Raw genomic sequence first — 16,662 nt, forward strand, 5'->3', positions numbered from 1 at the left:
AGATGATTGATTTATTTAAATTGTGGGCACTTATGCTGGATTCATGATTGGGGTTCTATCCATTGTTGGAAAAGTAGAAGTGTACCCAGATGACAAATACGAATAAAAATCATAATTTTACTTATCAAAGTCACCTATGAAGTAATGTCAAAGTGGAAGGTGATGTAGTAAACAAAATTTGACCTAAGAAATTGGTCAGATCGCAGCAGTAACACTGTACCAACAACAACAAATGGTCGATAAGAAAAAGATGAAGATGATAATGAAGTAGAAGATGATGATAATGAAGCAGAAGATAATGAATAAAGCAGTAGAAATAATGAACAACAAAAATCGCTAAGAGAGAGAAAACAACAATAGATGACAAGAGAGAGAAAGGCACCTTTTTTTCCCTCCGTTTCCCATTATTTTAGGTAAACATTGGGATCAAAGTGTAAATTTAAAAACTTGTGGGTTATTTTTAAACTTCCGCAACTTTCTTAATCCATAATAAAGTAATTGTCACCTCCAACTAATAATTAAGGCTTGTGTCACCTACACCTCATTTTAAAACTCTTTTGTCACCTGTGGCCCAAACCCCCCAATAACAGTTTAAGCACCAAAAATTTATGTTGCCTGGAACACAATTGATTTTTAAAACAAAACCAGCGCAGTCTTTAGAAGTTTTCAATTATTAATCCATACAAGTTGTGTTGTATGAGTATAAAATCACTGCAATAAGACCTCCACCATAATAAAAACTCTTGATCAATGGGATCTCTTCGCTAGAAGGAAGTAGACTTTGCTTTTCATCCCACTGTCGAGCCATATGACAAAATTGTCATTGTTTTCTCGAACGCCCTTTTTCGCAGTGATATCTGCTTTATTGCTATATGGGATTTCAAAATGCGAAACATGTATTTAGATCCTCGATAATCTTAGAAACCCCAATAATGGTACCATTCTTTCTATAAATAGAGAAGCCTTTCTACCAAAATGAATCATGTGAGAGAATCTCTTGTGTGTGCTCTTCACAACCATATTGTCCACAATATGGGTACATCGATGGCAAAAATTGAATTGTTTAAGTGGTCCTACAAGTAGTAATCTGGTGGAGGCTTTTTAGCAGGTGCTCCTCTTGAATCCTGAGGAGCAGCTTCAAACACACGAAACGGCTTAGTAAGATTCTAGTCTAGATCAAGAATTGCTGCAACATTTTTTTATCTATTACATTTTCATATCTGTAACGCTTATTTTAAGTGCTTTTAAACCAAAAATAGCTTTTAAGTCCTTAAGTATATTCTATTAGTATGGTTAAATGAAGTGACAACACTGCCACCAAAAAGAAAACCTGCACCACGAGGACTCAATCCCCGTTCATCAATGATGTCCTCTGGATCTAACCATAATAGGTCATACATAGCACCCTCATGAGGAACTTGTTGTTTTCTATCAATAGTTCGAATCTGGTCTAATATAGATATTGTAGAGAGAGACCACCATGGACAGAGAATATCTTATTCTCAATGAGAGAAGACAAGAAACAACAGATGATGATAGAAATCAAAAGCAAGACCCTACAAGAATAAGACTTACGACAGGCACCGCCAAGTCTTAACCTGTTGAAAAGCAAGATAGCACTTCACTACCTACTAACATTCTATCCTAATACGTGACCTCTACACCCTACTATCTAAGTTCTTTGGGATTACTAAGATTTCATTATTTTTGTATCATTTTAAATTGCTTAAAAAACTTTGTCATCCAGGAGGCCAGGTCAAAGCAGGATTATCACACCTAGGAAAGAGAATGACACTTGAAGAATATCATCAGGCACTATATATGGTTAGTTTTCTTACAGAATAACTACATACAGAAAACAAAGGGAGCGTGTCAAGTAATCCTGCAGCTAAACCACCATTTACGATCAAAAAAATTGTGCAAATGACCGAAAAATACAATTGCCATCAATCCACGAATGAATGTTAGACAAAAAAGATGATTATACCACATACACAATCATTTCAAACTTTATGTTAGCTTAACTGACTAAAGAAAGAACTACATTACCAACCCAAACTACATTACGATCACCATGTCTATACACAATCATGAGAACAAAAATTACATTATGATCATCATGTCTATACACAATAAAAATACTCCTAACGTATTTGATAAAACATGATTGTAGAAATAACATGATGATCACTATGATGACTATACAAAAAAGTTTAACATACTTGACAAAACATCATTCCTACTTCAAAATAGATAGCTTTACCATAATAACAACTTATATCATTGTTGAAGTAGAGCTGCAGCTTGATTGACAATATCAATATCACAATGAAGTTGGAGAGGAAGATTGTCTTTTCTTTCTAGTCCATTTTTGCTCAAATGAGGCACTTTGTAGTTATTGCCGCCATTATCTTTCATCACCTCAGTCATACAAGATTGTAAAGTAAGAAACATATGATTGAGTTGTTCTGCTTTCATTTCATCAAAAAATCTTTCCACCGCTTCCACTAATTCATCAACATTTTTAGGTGCCTTTTGATATTGAAGAGATTGGATCACTCTAAAAAAAACAAGATCTAAAACATTTGAATCTTGACTGTTCGGTGGTTGAAAACAAAGTCTAATGTCAAATCCATCTTGTTGGGTAGCGTCAATAAATTTCAAATCATTGTTACCAATATATGGCCTTACGTTATCTTGTTGTACAAAGATAGGATTATTTGAATCGGAAGCTGGCCATTTTTCTCTAATAGCAGGAATAACTTTCTCGATCAAGCAACCTCTAGTGATCTCTTTAGTTACTGACTGAATGGGTTTTGTTTCCATAGTTCCTGTTGTTCGATTTTTGCTATTTGGCTTAGCTGGTTCCTTAACTACAAATGGAAAAATGCCTATTATTCTTAATTCCATTTTCATCAGATCGAGGACGTGCTACAACAGCCATAAACATAAACTTTGGGATAAAATTTTTACTTTTACAAGAACGATATGGATCCAGCTCATGTTCTCCGCGAAGCAAGTAGTACCTTTTATTTTTTTGGACAAAAAAAACTACTTTTTTTTATATGAACATAATTAAACATATTCATAAACATGGGATTTATGTTGATTATATTTTAATCAATCATTGAGAGGCAGTATTGAAGTCGTACCTTTTTATTTTCTTCGGTTAACTGAGGCTTGATGGCATTAGAATGTGCTTAAATAGTTCTATCATTCACACGCCGAAAGATGGTTGATTTTGCCATATTCATCGCAAAATCCAGAGATCGAATATTAGTTCATCGACAAAGTGGAATTTCTTTGACTTGATTAATGTTGACTTCAATCCATTTTCCTCCAACTCTGCCTTTAAGTCTTAAAGACACATCTAAGGACTCACCATTATCGACTAATGATTGACATTGTTTCTAAATGCATGGAATAGTTCTTATTGACTTTTTGAACAAGATAGCAGCTTGTGTTATAGATCCGTGTTTAAGATTTCCTTCGTTACATTATTTCAAAAAAAACTTTGCAATTGCTTGGCGTTCTTCTAATTTCAATCGCTTACTTCTGGTAGTTGAATCTATAGGTACGACAAACCTCATGTTTGAAGTAATGGAAAAAATAAGAGAGAAAATAAAGGAGGAATCCAAAAATCATCCCCAAAAAAAGAAAAACAAGCAGTAACCAGAAGATAGAGGACATCTCTATATTTACACTACTACTTGCTAAAAATTCAAATGAAAATAAAGTTTGCCACCACAAAATTGAAATCAAAATCAAATTAGAAAAGTAATTTTTCACGGTAAATTCGTACATGACACCAAATTTGGATGTGAAAAAATGTCCTCTTTGTCAAAGCTGTATAAGTGTATGTAACGTCCTGAATCTGGTACCCAGAACGCTACACGATGCTCATGACCTCGAAGGACCACAAGCTAATCCATGACTAATATATGTACCTGTATACTGCATATATACTGTATAATACAAAAATATGAACTGAAAGGCCATAAGGTTCAAAACTGTAACATAAGGTTTGATAAATCATAACATATGGATGGGGTATAAAATACCCAAAACAAAACTGAAATAAGCTATCTGAACATACTGTAGTCAGAAAAGCCTCTAAAACATGACTGTCTGAATAAGGAGTTGATGGGATATGTTCCCAACTAATAAACTAATTAACGAGCTAATAAAATGATGATCGTGTCCTCGAAAGATGAGGACTCACTTCTAACTCTGACTGTTGAGACTGCAATCTACTACTACTCTGAAACTCGTGTCTCTGAACCTATGGTATAAGACACCATAGCGTGAATGCGTTAGTACTTTGAATGTACTGGTATGCATGTGAGGTAGGCTAAATGCATGAAGTTCATATGCATGAACAATAATAATAATAAACTGACTATCATGAGCATAAGAATACATGTATGAGACATAATAACTGACACTGATATCGTGATAACATAATTACTAAATCTAAATACTGATACATAACATACTGCTACTGATATAACTAATAACATGAGTGACTGTATCTGACAGTCTTGAATCTGATGGAACTATCTGAGTTCCGTATTGTATCTGAGTTGACTGTATCTGACAGTCCTTAATTTTGAAAAACTATCTGAGTTCTTTTACTAAGACTGATACTGAGACTGTGGGAGGTATTCATCTAACCAACATGCCCTAAAAGACGCATTATAGCTGAATTGGGGTCCAATCTATGTCCTGATTGGAAGGGTGTCAATACCGTCCCACTGGAAAGGATAATATGTGAGTAACCCTCATATAATAGGTAACTCTAATGAGAACAGTGGGAACCCTCATGTAGAAGGTTAAGCCACCTTATCTACCCTCATATAGCAGGCTATGATGTCTCAACCTATGCCGGCTACATAGTTCTGGAACGGAAGAATTGCTTTTAAGAATCACACCCTCATATAATAGGTGAGTTTCCACCCTTGGGTTTGCATGGTTCTAATTTATACTCCTATCTAAATAGACACTGAACATAATTTACTGAAACTGAACATGGACTGAGTTACTGAATTCTATTGACTGACGAAACACTACTGATATCTGACAAATGACTGAGATCATGGAGATTTCCTGATACATAAGACTTTCTGAAGTCTAAGGAATCATATCTTGACTGAGAGTATCGTGAAAACATGACATAGCTCTCGGCATACAGCTAATATTTCGGGTGCAGTACCCCCAAGACTCGATAGAAGGAAACTGACAAAGTATGACTTGCTTGAATACATAATAATCACCATAATTAATTTACTGAAGCATTTCATCAAACATATGATAGGCATAAGCTTGTACATACATGGGGATTTCATGACAACATGCTAGTTAGGCACTTTTCCTTCATTTAGGCATTAAATCAAACATATTGTAGGCATGATACATGTAACCATCATTGTACAACAATTAAACATCATGGTCACATTCTAATTTCATCATTCAAGGGTTTAGTCATAGGTTTGTATGAATCTATATCTATAATAATTCAACCCACATAGAAATTATCACCCAACATGGAGTAAAATTCAATTTCTCATTTATCAACGTGAACAAGAATATTCCAATCATGAAATCATAAAGAAAATCCATAACTTGAAGTTGGAAAAGGGATTCTTAGCCTTCATGGAGGAAAGGAGTCCATGAATGAACACTATGCATACCTGGGTTAAGATTCTTGATGTTCTTAAACTTGAAGAATTAGAAATCTCTTAGTTCTTGAAGAAGATTGGATTTTTGCTCTTGGAGATTAATGTTAGAGATAAACCTTAATATTAATGAACAAAATGGCTGAAATCAAATATAATTGGGTATATATATAGGTGGATGGTAAATGACCAAAATATCCTTTTAAAACGATTTTAAATTGGCTGAATCGGGACCTGCAATGGCTCATGCGATGGTCCGTCATTTTGACCATCGTACGTAGATGAGGGAAGGGTCTTACTGCCTAAGTAGCGAAGGCCTGGGCGACGGTTCATCGAAAGTTTAATGGTCCATCAACCTGCCCGTCGCACCTTATTCAGAAGGTGGCCTCACTGTTTCCCCTTATGATGGCCTGAACGATGGTCCGTTGCTAGTCCGATGGTCTGTTGGCCTGGGCCGTCGCTCCTAGGCAGAAGGTAGTTCTCACTACCTTACTGTGATGGTCATAGGCGATGGTCCGTCGCTAGTCCTATGGTTCGTCGGCCTCACAGTCGCACCTGGGAGGTTTTACTGCCTTCCGTATTGTAATGGCCCAAAGTTTTTCTTAGCTAAATTTTATCCCTAAATTATCAAGCATTGGTTTCTAGAATGATTTATACCTTTTTCCTGGTGAAATCCCGCAGATTTAAACTTTTTATTTCATAGATGATTGAATAAGTTTTCCGTCGACATAAGATGCGTCCAAAACGGACACTCGGTGAAGGAGTTATGGTAAATTTAAGTCCTAGTCATAAAACACCATTATTCTGTCCTTGGCACATCGCGGAGAGGGTGTAAATGATGATGGTCAATTTCCAGTGGGACCCCATGACGGTGGCACGTCGTGGAGTGGGCTAAATTCCCATTCATCAATTTTCAGTGAGCCACCACGATAGTGACGCGTCGCGGTGGCGGATGAAATTGGGCTCCTAGTTATATTTTAATATCGGTCTCATTAAGGGTATATTGGGTATCTTCCCACACCCTTATCAATCCAAACACGAGATTTTAACCCCAATTGAGTATATTACTCATAAATTCACCAAAAATATTCAAGAACACTCTCTAGGGTTCCATATTGATAATCCAAATAAATCAAGATTCAACCGTGGGTTATCAAAACAAATTGAAGATTTGGAATCCCCCAAGTCGTGGGCATTAAGAAGTATCCTTTAAATTTTTAGATAGAGGTATGTGGGATTTATCCTTAAAAAACTACGTGGGCTTAAAACCATTAGAGCATGATTTTTAGATTTTTATGCATGAATTTCAAAGGGGTTTTGAAATCTATGTTCTAAATTACGTACTCCGAATGTTTTAATGTTACTATTGTTTTGACCTTGTGGTCCTATCCCCTAAATTGATTTACATATATACGTATATGTATAGAATTTGAGATTTAAGATCGTTGAGAGCATAAATTATGAACTCTCTCTCGTGTATTGAATTAAAGATTATGGTTTTGTGATTTGAAAGATGTTTTCACAATATTATAGCATTTGAGCCTGATTTGAAATTGTTGAGAGGGTGTTTCTTGATATAAAATATGTTCTTGTATTTAAGAGAAAGAATTACATGTGAATTGAGAACTTTGACATGACCACCTTGTACTGTAGTACTGAAATGCTTGACAAAGATGAGTTCCTTGCATATGTTTACATGAGGTTTGAGAAAGAGTTTCTTTGAATTGAATTATTGAAATGATGGTCCCAAAACTTGTGTTTTAAAAACAGAGATTTACGATAGACAAATAATGGCTCAGAGATGTGACTTGCAAGTCAATGGTATGACGATACCATATGTATTTATGCCATAATAGATTATATTTTCAGAGCATGTTTTCAGAGTATATTTTTAGAGACTGTATATTTTGATAGAGTTTTAAAAAGGGGCTTAAAAAGGGTTAGGTGATTACCTGAAGAAGGCGCGAGTTCAAGCAACTCTTAGCCTGAAATCGTATTTGCCGATATGGGTAGATTATTATTGTATGCTAGCGACGATCGTGTTGCATAGTAGATTCAGAGACTCCAACCCTTGCGGAACACTTGGGTTGGGGGCTGCGCTGTCAAGTTAATGGTAGTTTCCATATAGCCCATGGAATTTTTTAGAGTTGTAGGGTATACCACCTAGCGCAGAAGTAACACAAATTTCTCAGAGTTAAGATGATTTTTACAGAGTCTTTAAAATGCCCATACGAATTATTACTATATGATATACTTATGAACTATTTTAAATTGCTCCCATATATGTTGAATAATAAATGATTATTTTGGATATGCTCTGCGTACCAGTATATCTGTATTGACCCCTCCTCCCCCTTTCTCTCAGGTTCTGAGACTTAGTCTAGGGGTCTAGATAAGCAGTAGATAATTCAGATAATTGATCAGATTGTGCAGTGGTGAGCCTTCTCTATTCCAGAAGGCCTGTCTTTTCATATTATGTCACTTATTTTAGTTTTGGTCTACTGGGGGCCTTGTCCCAGATTCAGACAGTTGTCAATTTTCATGCAATAGAGATTTCACAGACTGAGTCAGATGTTATTTAGATGTAGTTGATTTACAGTTTCCATTTTTATGTTGAATTCAGAATTGACCATGTTCCATAGCAGATTATGTTTTTACATCTTCTTTTATTATTTGAATGTTGTGCATGATTACCAGATAAAGAAGGGATTTCTGGGCCTTCATGGTTCAGGATGTCCGTCACAACCAGGCCCTCATTCGGGTTGTGACAAACTTGGTATCTGAGCATGGTTCATGGTTCCAGGGTGTCTGCGAAATCGCTTCGGGTAGAGTCTTGTTTATGGATGTGTAGCACACCATATTTATAAGCAGGAGGCTACTAGGAGTTTAAGAATATCTCTCTTCTTTGTGATTTAGTTCGTGATTCAGAGTCTAATCTATCCCCTAAACAATGACCTCTTGCTTTTCAAAAAACCAGCGATGCCTCCCCATCGCACCAACGTTAATGCTCAGGATGATGAAGTTTGTCCCACCCATGGGATGCTGACCCATAACATAGTTCATACCTCAGAACATGTTCTGACTCCGGGAGTACCTTCTGTACTGACCAGTCCTCCCAGAGTTCCTCGGATGGTGGCAAATCGCACTCAGCCTCGTAAATGAGAGGTTTCTAATGCTTAATTCAGACAGTCTATTCACATGCTGGCACAGCTGGTAGCTGCATAGACTCAGACGTCAGAGGATACTGGGTCTGCGTCTATTACTTCTGAAGTTACTAGAGTAGGCCAGTTCATGAGAATAAGCCCGTCCAAGTTCTCTGGCACTAAGGTAGAAGAGGACCTGCAGGAGTTCGTAGATGAAATGAAGAAGATTTTTAAAGTAATGCATGTTGATCAGATAAAGGGTGTTGAGCTAGCAGCATACCAACTAAAGGATGAAGCGAACCAATGATACAACGAGTGGGAAAATGTGAAGGGTGACAGTGCTGAGCCCTACAGTTTGGGATGAGTTCTTGGAAGTTTTTCTTGACCGATTCTTTCCTCTGGAGATGAGGAAAGCTAAAGCAGAGGATTTCATGAACCTTAAGCAGGTTAAGATGAGTGTTCAGGAGTATACTTTAAAGTTTAACCGATTGGCCCGTTATGATCCTGAGATAACGAGTAGTATGAGGACCCGAATGAGGAAGTTTGCTTCTGGCCTTTTAGATGATCTAGTGCTTGAGTTTTAGGGAGCTATGATGAACAGGGATATGGACTTTGCTTGATTGTTAGTCCACATACAGCAAGTTGATGAGAAGAAAAAGAAGAAGAAGATATCCAAATCTAAGGAAAAGGACAGGCAGGCAAAGAGAGCCAGAGCGACAGACCAGAGTCATAGTCAGCAGCAGAGCGGTAATTGTAGCAGCAAATCAGTCGACAGCTAGTGCTTCAGTGTCTAGACCCACAGCTGAGCAGCGCACCCAGAATTTTAAGTCTAGTCAGGGGCCGAGGATACAGGGTACGCAGTCGCAGGGAAGTGTAGCCCAGACCTCTCAATCCTATCCGCGTTGTGGGAGATGCAGGAGGAATCATCCAGGGAGATGTCAGTTTGGCGTTTTGGTGTGTTATTCATACGGCCATCCTAACCATATCCAGACGGCCATCCTAACCATATCCAGAGAGAATATCCAGTAGAAAAGAGTAATGTTGGAGGAGCCAAGTCGTAGGCGAATTCATCTGCACCACCACCTCAGAAGGGTGGCACTTCAGCTACCGAAAATGGTCGGAACCGGTTGGATTCTTTGACCAACTGTCAGGAGGTAGAGGACTCACCAGATGTAGTCACTGATACGTTACAAATCTTTTCTCGTGATGTGTATGTATTACTTGATCCCGGGTCTACCTTGTCTTATGTGACCCCATACGTGGCTGTTGGTTTTGGGTTTGAGCCTGATGTGATTGCTGAACCTTTTTTAGTTTCTACCCCAGTGGGAGATTCTATTATGGATAGGAGGGTGTATAGTAATTATGTTGTGTCTATTTTCATTCGGGATACTGAGGTAGATCTCATAGAACTTGATATGGTTAATTTTGATGCTATCTTAGGGATGGACTGGCTCCATTCGTGCTATGCCACCTTAAATTGTAGGACCTAAAGAGTCACTTTTTTTTTTCAAATGAGTCTGTGATAGAATGGGAGGGACATTTTCTAGCACCTAGAGGGCACTTCATATCTTATCTCAGGGCCCGTAAACTTATTTCTAAAGGTTGCTTGTATCATCTTATTAGGGTTAAAGATACTAGTGCTGAAAGTCTCCTTCTTTTGTCTATCCCTATAGTGAATAAATTCTTGGAAGTCTTTCCAGATGATCTCCCAGGAATACCACTTGATAGGGAGATAGATTTTGGTATTGATTTTTTGCCAGATACCCATCCTATTTATATTCCGCCATATAGGATGGCTCTTGCAGAGCTAAAAGAGTTAAAAGAGCAGCTAGCAGATCTTCTAGATAAAGGTTTTATTCTCCCCAGTGTGTCTCCCTGGGGTGCACCTACACTTTTCGTGCGAAAAAAAGACAGCTCCCTTCGTATGTGCATAGATTACCGCTAGTTGAATAAGGTCACAATTAAAATAAATATCCCTTTCCTAGGATTGATGATCTTTTTCATCAACTTCAAGTTGCTAAATATTTTTCAAAGATAGATCTTCGTTCGAGATATCACCAATTGAAAGTTAGAGAGTCAGATATTCCCAAAACAGCTTTTTGAACCGATACAGCCATTATGAATTCTTAGTCATGTCCTTCGGGTTGACTAACTCCCCTGCAGCTTTCACGGATCTAATAAATAGGGTTTTCGTTAGTTTCTAGATCTGTTTGTCATTGTATTCATTGATGACATTTTGGTATATTGTAAGAGCGAGAAGGACCATGCCAATCACCTCCAAATCATCCTTAAAGATCATAAGTTGTATGCAAAATTTTCCAAGTGTGAATTTTGGTTGAATGCTATTGCGTTCTTGGGGCATATTGTGTCTAGTGAGGGAATTAAAGGTGATCCCCAAAAGATTGAAGTAGTGAGAAAATGGCCCAGACCCACGACTCCAACTGAAATTTGGAGCTTCTTGGGTTTGGCAGGTTATTACACAAGATTCGTCGAGAGTTTTTCTTCCATAGCTACACCACTTACTAAGTTGACTCAGAAACAGATAAAGTTTTTATGTTCTGACTCTTGTGAGAATAGTTTTGAGAAGTTGAAAGACAAGTTAACTACTGCTACTGTTCTAACTCTTTCGGAGGGTACATAAGGTTTTGTTGTATACTGTGATGCGTCCTGAGTGGGACTTAGTTGTATTCTTATGCAGCATAGTAAGGTAGTGGCATATGCATCTAGGCAGTTGAAGGTACATGAGTGAAACTACCCTACTCATGACTTAGAGTTAGAGGTTGTGGTTTTTGCACTTAAGATCTGGAGGCACTATTTGTATGGGGTATACGTTGATATATTTACTGACCACAAGATTTTACAGTATGTTTTCTCGCAGAATGAATTGAATCTCAGGCAGAGGGGGTGGTTGGAAATTTTAAAAGACTATGACATGAGCCTGCACTATCATTTGGGTAAGGCAAATGTGGTAGACGATGCCCTCAGTAGGTTATCTATTGGCAGTCTTTCTCATATGGGGAAAGAAAAGAGGGAGATGGTGAAGGATATTCATCGACTTGCAAATCTAGGAATACGACTTTTGGATTTCGAGGATGGAGGAGTGGTTGTTCATGAGATAGCTAAATCTTCCCTTTGTGCAGAAGTCAAAGAGAAGCAGGTTGAAGATCCCATCTTGATGCAGATCAAGAAAGATGTGGGTCAACAAAAAGTATTGTCTTTTGAAATTGGTGGTGATGGTGTTTTGAGATACCAGGGTAGATTGTATGTGCCAGATGTAGATGGTCTGAGGAAGAGAATCCTTGACAAAGCTTACACGTCGAGGTATGTTGTTCACCCTGGCTCTACTAAGATGTATCAGGATTTGAAAACCATTTATTGGTGGAATAATATGAAGCGTGATGTGGCTAACTATGTTGCCAAGTGTTTGAATTGTCAACAAGTTAAAGTGGAACATTTGAGGCCAGGTTGTTCTTCTCAAGAGATAGCTTTGCCTTTGTAGAAGTGGGAGATAATTAATATGGACTTCATTACAGGACTTCCGAGGTCTTGAAACCAGTATGATTCCATTTGGGTGATTGTAGATAGGTTGACCAAGTCAGATCACTTTCTACCTGTCAGGACAAATTATTCGGGAGAGGATTATGCCAAGTTATTCATTGCAGAAATAGTTCATTTGCATGGGGCACCTGTGTCCATCAGATCTAACAGAGGTACACATTTTTCTTTATAGTTTTAGAGATCGTTTCAAAAGGGTTTAGGTACCCAAGTAAATTTGAGCACGGCTTTCCACCCTCAGACAGATGGGCAAGCTGAGCGCACCATCCAAATCCTTGAGGATATGTTAAGGGCCTGCGTGATTAATTTTAAAGGTAGTTGGGTAGAGCACTTTCCATTGATAGAGTTCGCATATAATAATAGTTTCCATTCCAATATTAAGATGGCACCTTTTGAGGCATTGTATGAGAGAAGATGTAAGTCCCCGATAGGATGGTATGAAGTAGGTGATATGCAGATATTTAGGCCTGATCTTATTCATCGGGAAATAAAGGATGTAAAAGTTATTAGAGAACTGACTGCTCAGAGTCATCAGAAGTCCTACGCTGATGTTAGGAGAATAAATCTAGAGTTTGAGGTTGGAGATTGGGTATTTCTCAAGGTTTCTCCCATGGAGGGAGTCATGTGATTCGGGAAGAAAGGTAAGTTGATTCCTCGCTATATAGGACCATATCATATTGTGAGAAGGATAGGTAGAGTTGCGTATGAGGTAGAATTGCCAGCTAGTTTGGGTTCGGTTCATCCGATATTTTATATATCTATGTTGAAGAAGTGTATTGGAGACTATTCTTTAGTATTGCCTGTCGAAGAAACCAAAAGGACAGACTCCTTATCCTATGAAGAAGAGCCTGTAGAGATTTTGGATCATCAAGTTAGAAGATTAAGGAACAAAGAGATAGCCTCAGTTAAAGTGTTGTGGAGAAACCAGAAAATTGAAGAAGCGACTTGGGAATCAGAAGTTGACATGAGAGCTAGATACCCAAACCTTTTTTATCCCATGGATGATGAAATAGAAGGTACAATCCTTGCCTTATTCTTTCTATGCCTTAGTATGCTTGAAATTATACTTGTCTGTATCCCGCGTCAACATTCGGGGATGAATGTTCCCAAGGGGGGATATTGTAACGCCCCAAAGTTTTTCTTAGCTAAATTTTGTCCCTAAAATATCAAGCATTTGCTTCAAGAATGATTTATACTTTTTTCCTGGTAGAATCCCTTAGATTTAAACTTTTTGTTTTGTAGATGATTGAATAAGTTTTCCGTCGACATAAAATGCATCCAAAATGGACACTCGGTGAAGGAGTTATGGTTAATTTAAGTCCTAGTCGTAAAACACCGTCATTCCTGTCCATGGTGCATCGCGGAGAGGGTGTAAATGACGATGGTCAATTTCCAGTGGGACTCCGCGATGGTGACGCATCGCGGAGTGGGAGTGGGCCAAGTTCCCATTCATTTATTTCCAGTGAGCCACCGCGATAGTGGCGCGTCGCGGTGGCCCATGAAATTGGGCTCCCAGTTATATTTTAATACCGGCCTCATTAAGGGTATATTGGGTATTTTTCCACACCCTTATCAGTCCAAACACGAGATTTCAACCCCAATTGAGCATATTACTCATACATTCACCAAAAATATTCAAGAACACTCTCTAGGGTTCCATATTGATAATCCAAATAAATCAAGATTCAACCGTGGGTTTTCAAAACAAATTGAAGATTTGGAATCCCCCAGCCGTGGCCATCAAGAAGCATCCTTTAAATTTCTAGATAGAGGTACGTGGGGTTTAGCCTTAAAAAAACTACATGGGCTTAAAACCATTAGAGCATGATTTTTAGATTTTTATGCATGAATTTCAAAGGGGTTTGGGAATCTATGTTCTAAATTAGGTACTCTGAATGTTTTAATGTTACTATTGTTTTGACCTTGTGGTCCTATCCCCTAAATTGATTTACATGTATACGTATATGTAAGGAATTTGCGATTTAAGATCGTTGAGAGCATAAATTATGAACTCCCTCTTGTGTATTGAATTAAGGATTATGGTTTTGTGATTTGAAAGATGTTTTCACAATATTATAGAATTTGAGCCTGATTTGAAATTGTTGAGAAGGTGTTTCTTGATATAAAATGTGTTCTTGTGTTTAAGAGAAAGAATTGCATGTGAATTGAGAATTTTGACATGACCACCTTGTACTGTACTACTGAAATGCTTGACAAAGATGAGTTTCTTGCATGTGTTTACATGAGGTTTGAGAAAGAGTTTCTTTGAATTGAATTATTGAAATGATGGTCCCAAAACTTGTGTTTTGGAAACAAAGATTTACGATAGACTAATAATGGCTCAGAGATGTGACTTGGAAGTCAATGGTATGACGATACCATATGTATTTATGCCATAATAGATTATGTTTTCAGAGCATGTTTTCAGTGTATGTTTTCAGAGACTGTATGTTTTGATAGAGTTTTAAAAAGGGGCTTAAAGAGGGTTAGGAGGTTACCCGAAGAAGGCGCGAGTTCAAGCAACTCTTAGCCTGAAATCGTATTTGTCGATACGGGTAGATTATTATTGTACGCTGGCGATGGCCGTGTGGCGTAGTAGATTCAGAGACTCCGACCCTTGCGATACACTTAGGTTGAGGGCTTCGCTGTCGAGTTAATGGCAGTTTCCATATAGCCCATGAAATTTTTCAGAGTTGTAGGGTATACCACTTAGCGCAAAAGTAACACATATTTCTCAGAGTTGAGATGATGTTTACAGAGTCTTTAAAATGCCCATGTGAATTCTTACTATATGATATACTTATAAACTGTTTTAAATTTCTCTCATATATGTTGAATAATAAATGATTATTTTGGATATGCTCTGCGTACCAGTACATCTGTATTGACCACCCCTCCCCCTACCTCTCAGGTTCTGAGACTCAGTATAGGGGTCCAGATAAGTAGTAGATAATTCAGACAGCTGATCAGATTGTGCAGTGGTGAGCCTTCTCTATTCCAGAAGGCCTATCTTTTCAGATTATGTCACTTATTTCAGTTTTGGTCTACTGGGGGCCTTGTCCCAGTTTCAGATAGTTGTCAGATTTTCATGCAGTAGAGATTTCGCAGACTGAGTCAGATGTTATTTAGATGTAGTTGATTTACAGTTTCCATACTTGTGTTGAATTCAGAATTGACCATGTTTCCGTAGTAGATTATGTTTTCGCATCTTCTTTTATTATTTGAATGTTATGCATGATTACCAAATAGAGAAGGGTGTTTCGGACCTTCATGGTTCAGGATGTCCGTCACGGCTGGACCCTCGTTCGGGTCGTGACACGTATTTTGGCCATAACTTTCTCCTCCGATGTCAGATTTTGAAAATCTTAAAAATACTACATGTACAAAAGTGGATTCATCTTTGAAAGAAAGCTTCTAACATTCTTGAGACGATTTCAAGCTAGGGAAAAGTACGGGGTATTACAGTGTAGTATCCTTTTTTTGACTTTTTTTACTCCACTAGTATTGTAATACTGTACTACTTACATTTTTAAAGTTAAAATACTAAGGGGTCGTTTGGTTTGAGGTGTTGAAACAAATAATCCCGGGACAAAATAATAATCTCGGGATAAAAAATTTTATTGCATGTTTGGTTGGCAATATTCGGGATAACTTATCCCGGGACTAATAAATAGTCCCGAGATAAGTTATCCACTCAATTGGTGGGATAATCTATCCTTGGGTTAAATGTATGAAAGGACAAAAAATACCCTCAAACTCTATTATTTTCATTTCTCTCTCTCTCTCTCTCTCTCACACACACACACACACACATATATATATTCATAAATAATAAATTATATTTAATTAACATATAATATATTCATAAATTATATATATATATATAATAATAATTAACATAAACTGGTAAACTGTATAATAATTATGTTTTGAATGTATAATATATATTATGAACGGTATAATATATTACGAACATAAATATATATTATGAATAACGTATGATATATTCATAAATATATATAAATTATATATTCATAAATTATGTTTAATTAACATATAATATATTCATTAATTATGAATATAATATATTACGTAATATATAACGTAATTACGTAATATATAACGTATAATATTATGAATATATATATGTTAATTATATTTAATTATATATATTATGTTAATATATTTAATTATAACATATTATGTTTAATTATATTAATTATGTTAATTATGTTTGATTATATGTAATTTAATTATATATAACATAATAGATAACGTAATATATTCTC

General features: G+C 37.0%; 1 protein-coding gene across 1 annotated transcript; it reads right to left on the reverse strand.

Annotated features, from left to right (window-relative positions):
* Positions 1-2,280: 2,280 nt before the first annotated feature.
* Positions 2,281-2,910, reverse strand: LOC107856573. Its single transcript, XM_016701563.2, has one exon. It carries the CDS (start codon positions 2,908-2,910, stop codon positions 2,281-2,283), a length of 630 nt encoding a protein of 209 aa, XP_016557049.2.
* Positions 2,911-16,662: the final 13,752 nt, after the last annotated feature.

This window comes from Capsicum annuum, chromosome 6 (assembly GCF_002878395.1).
Source record: "Capsicum annuum cultivar UCD-10X-F1 chromosome 6, UCD10Xv1.1, whole genome shotgun sequence".
NCBI lineage: Eukaryota > Viridiplantae > Streptophyta > Magnoliopsida > Solanales > Solanaceae > Capsicum > Capsicum annuum.

Excerpts from the sequence above, each read along its gene's own strand:
- LOC107856573 (XM_016701563.2), bottom strand. The coding sequence starts at position 2,910 with ATGGAATTAAGAATAATAGGCATTTTTCCATTTGTAGTTAAGGAACCA.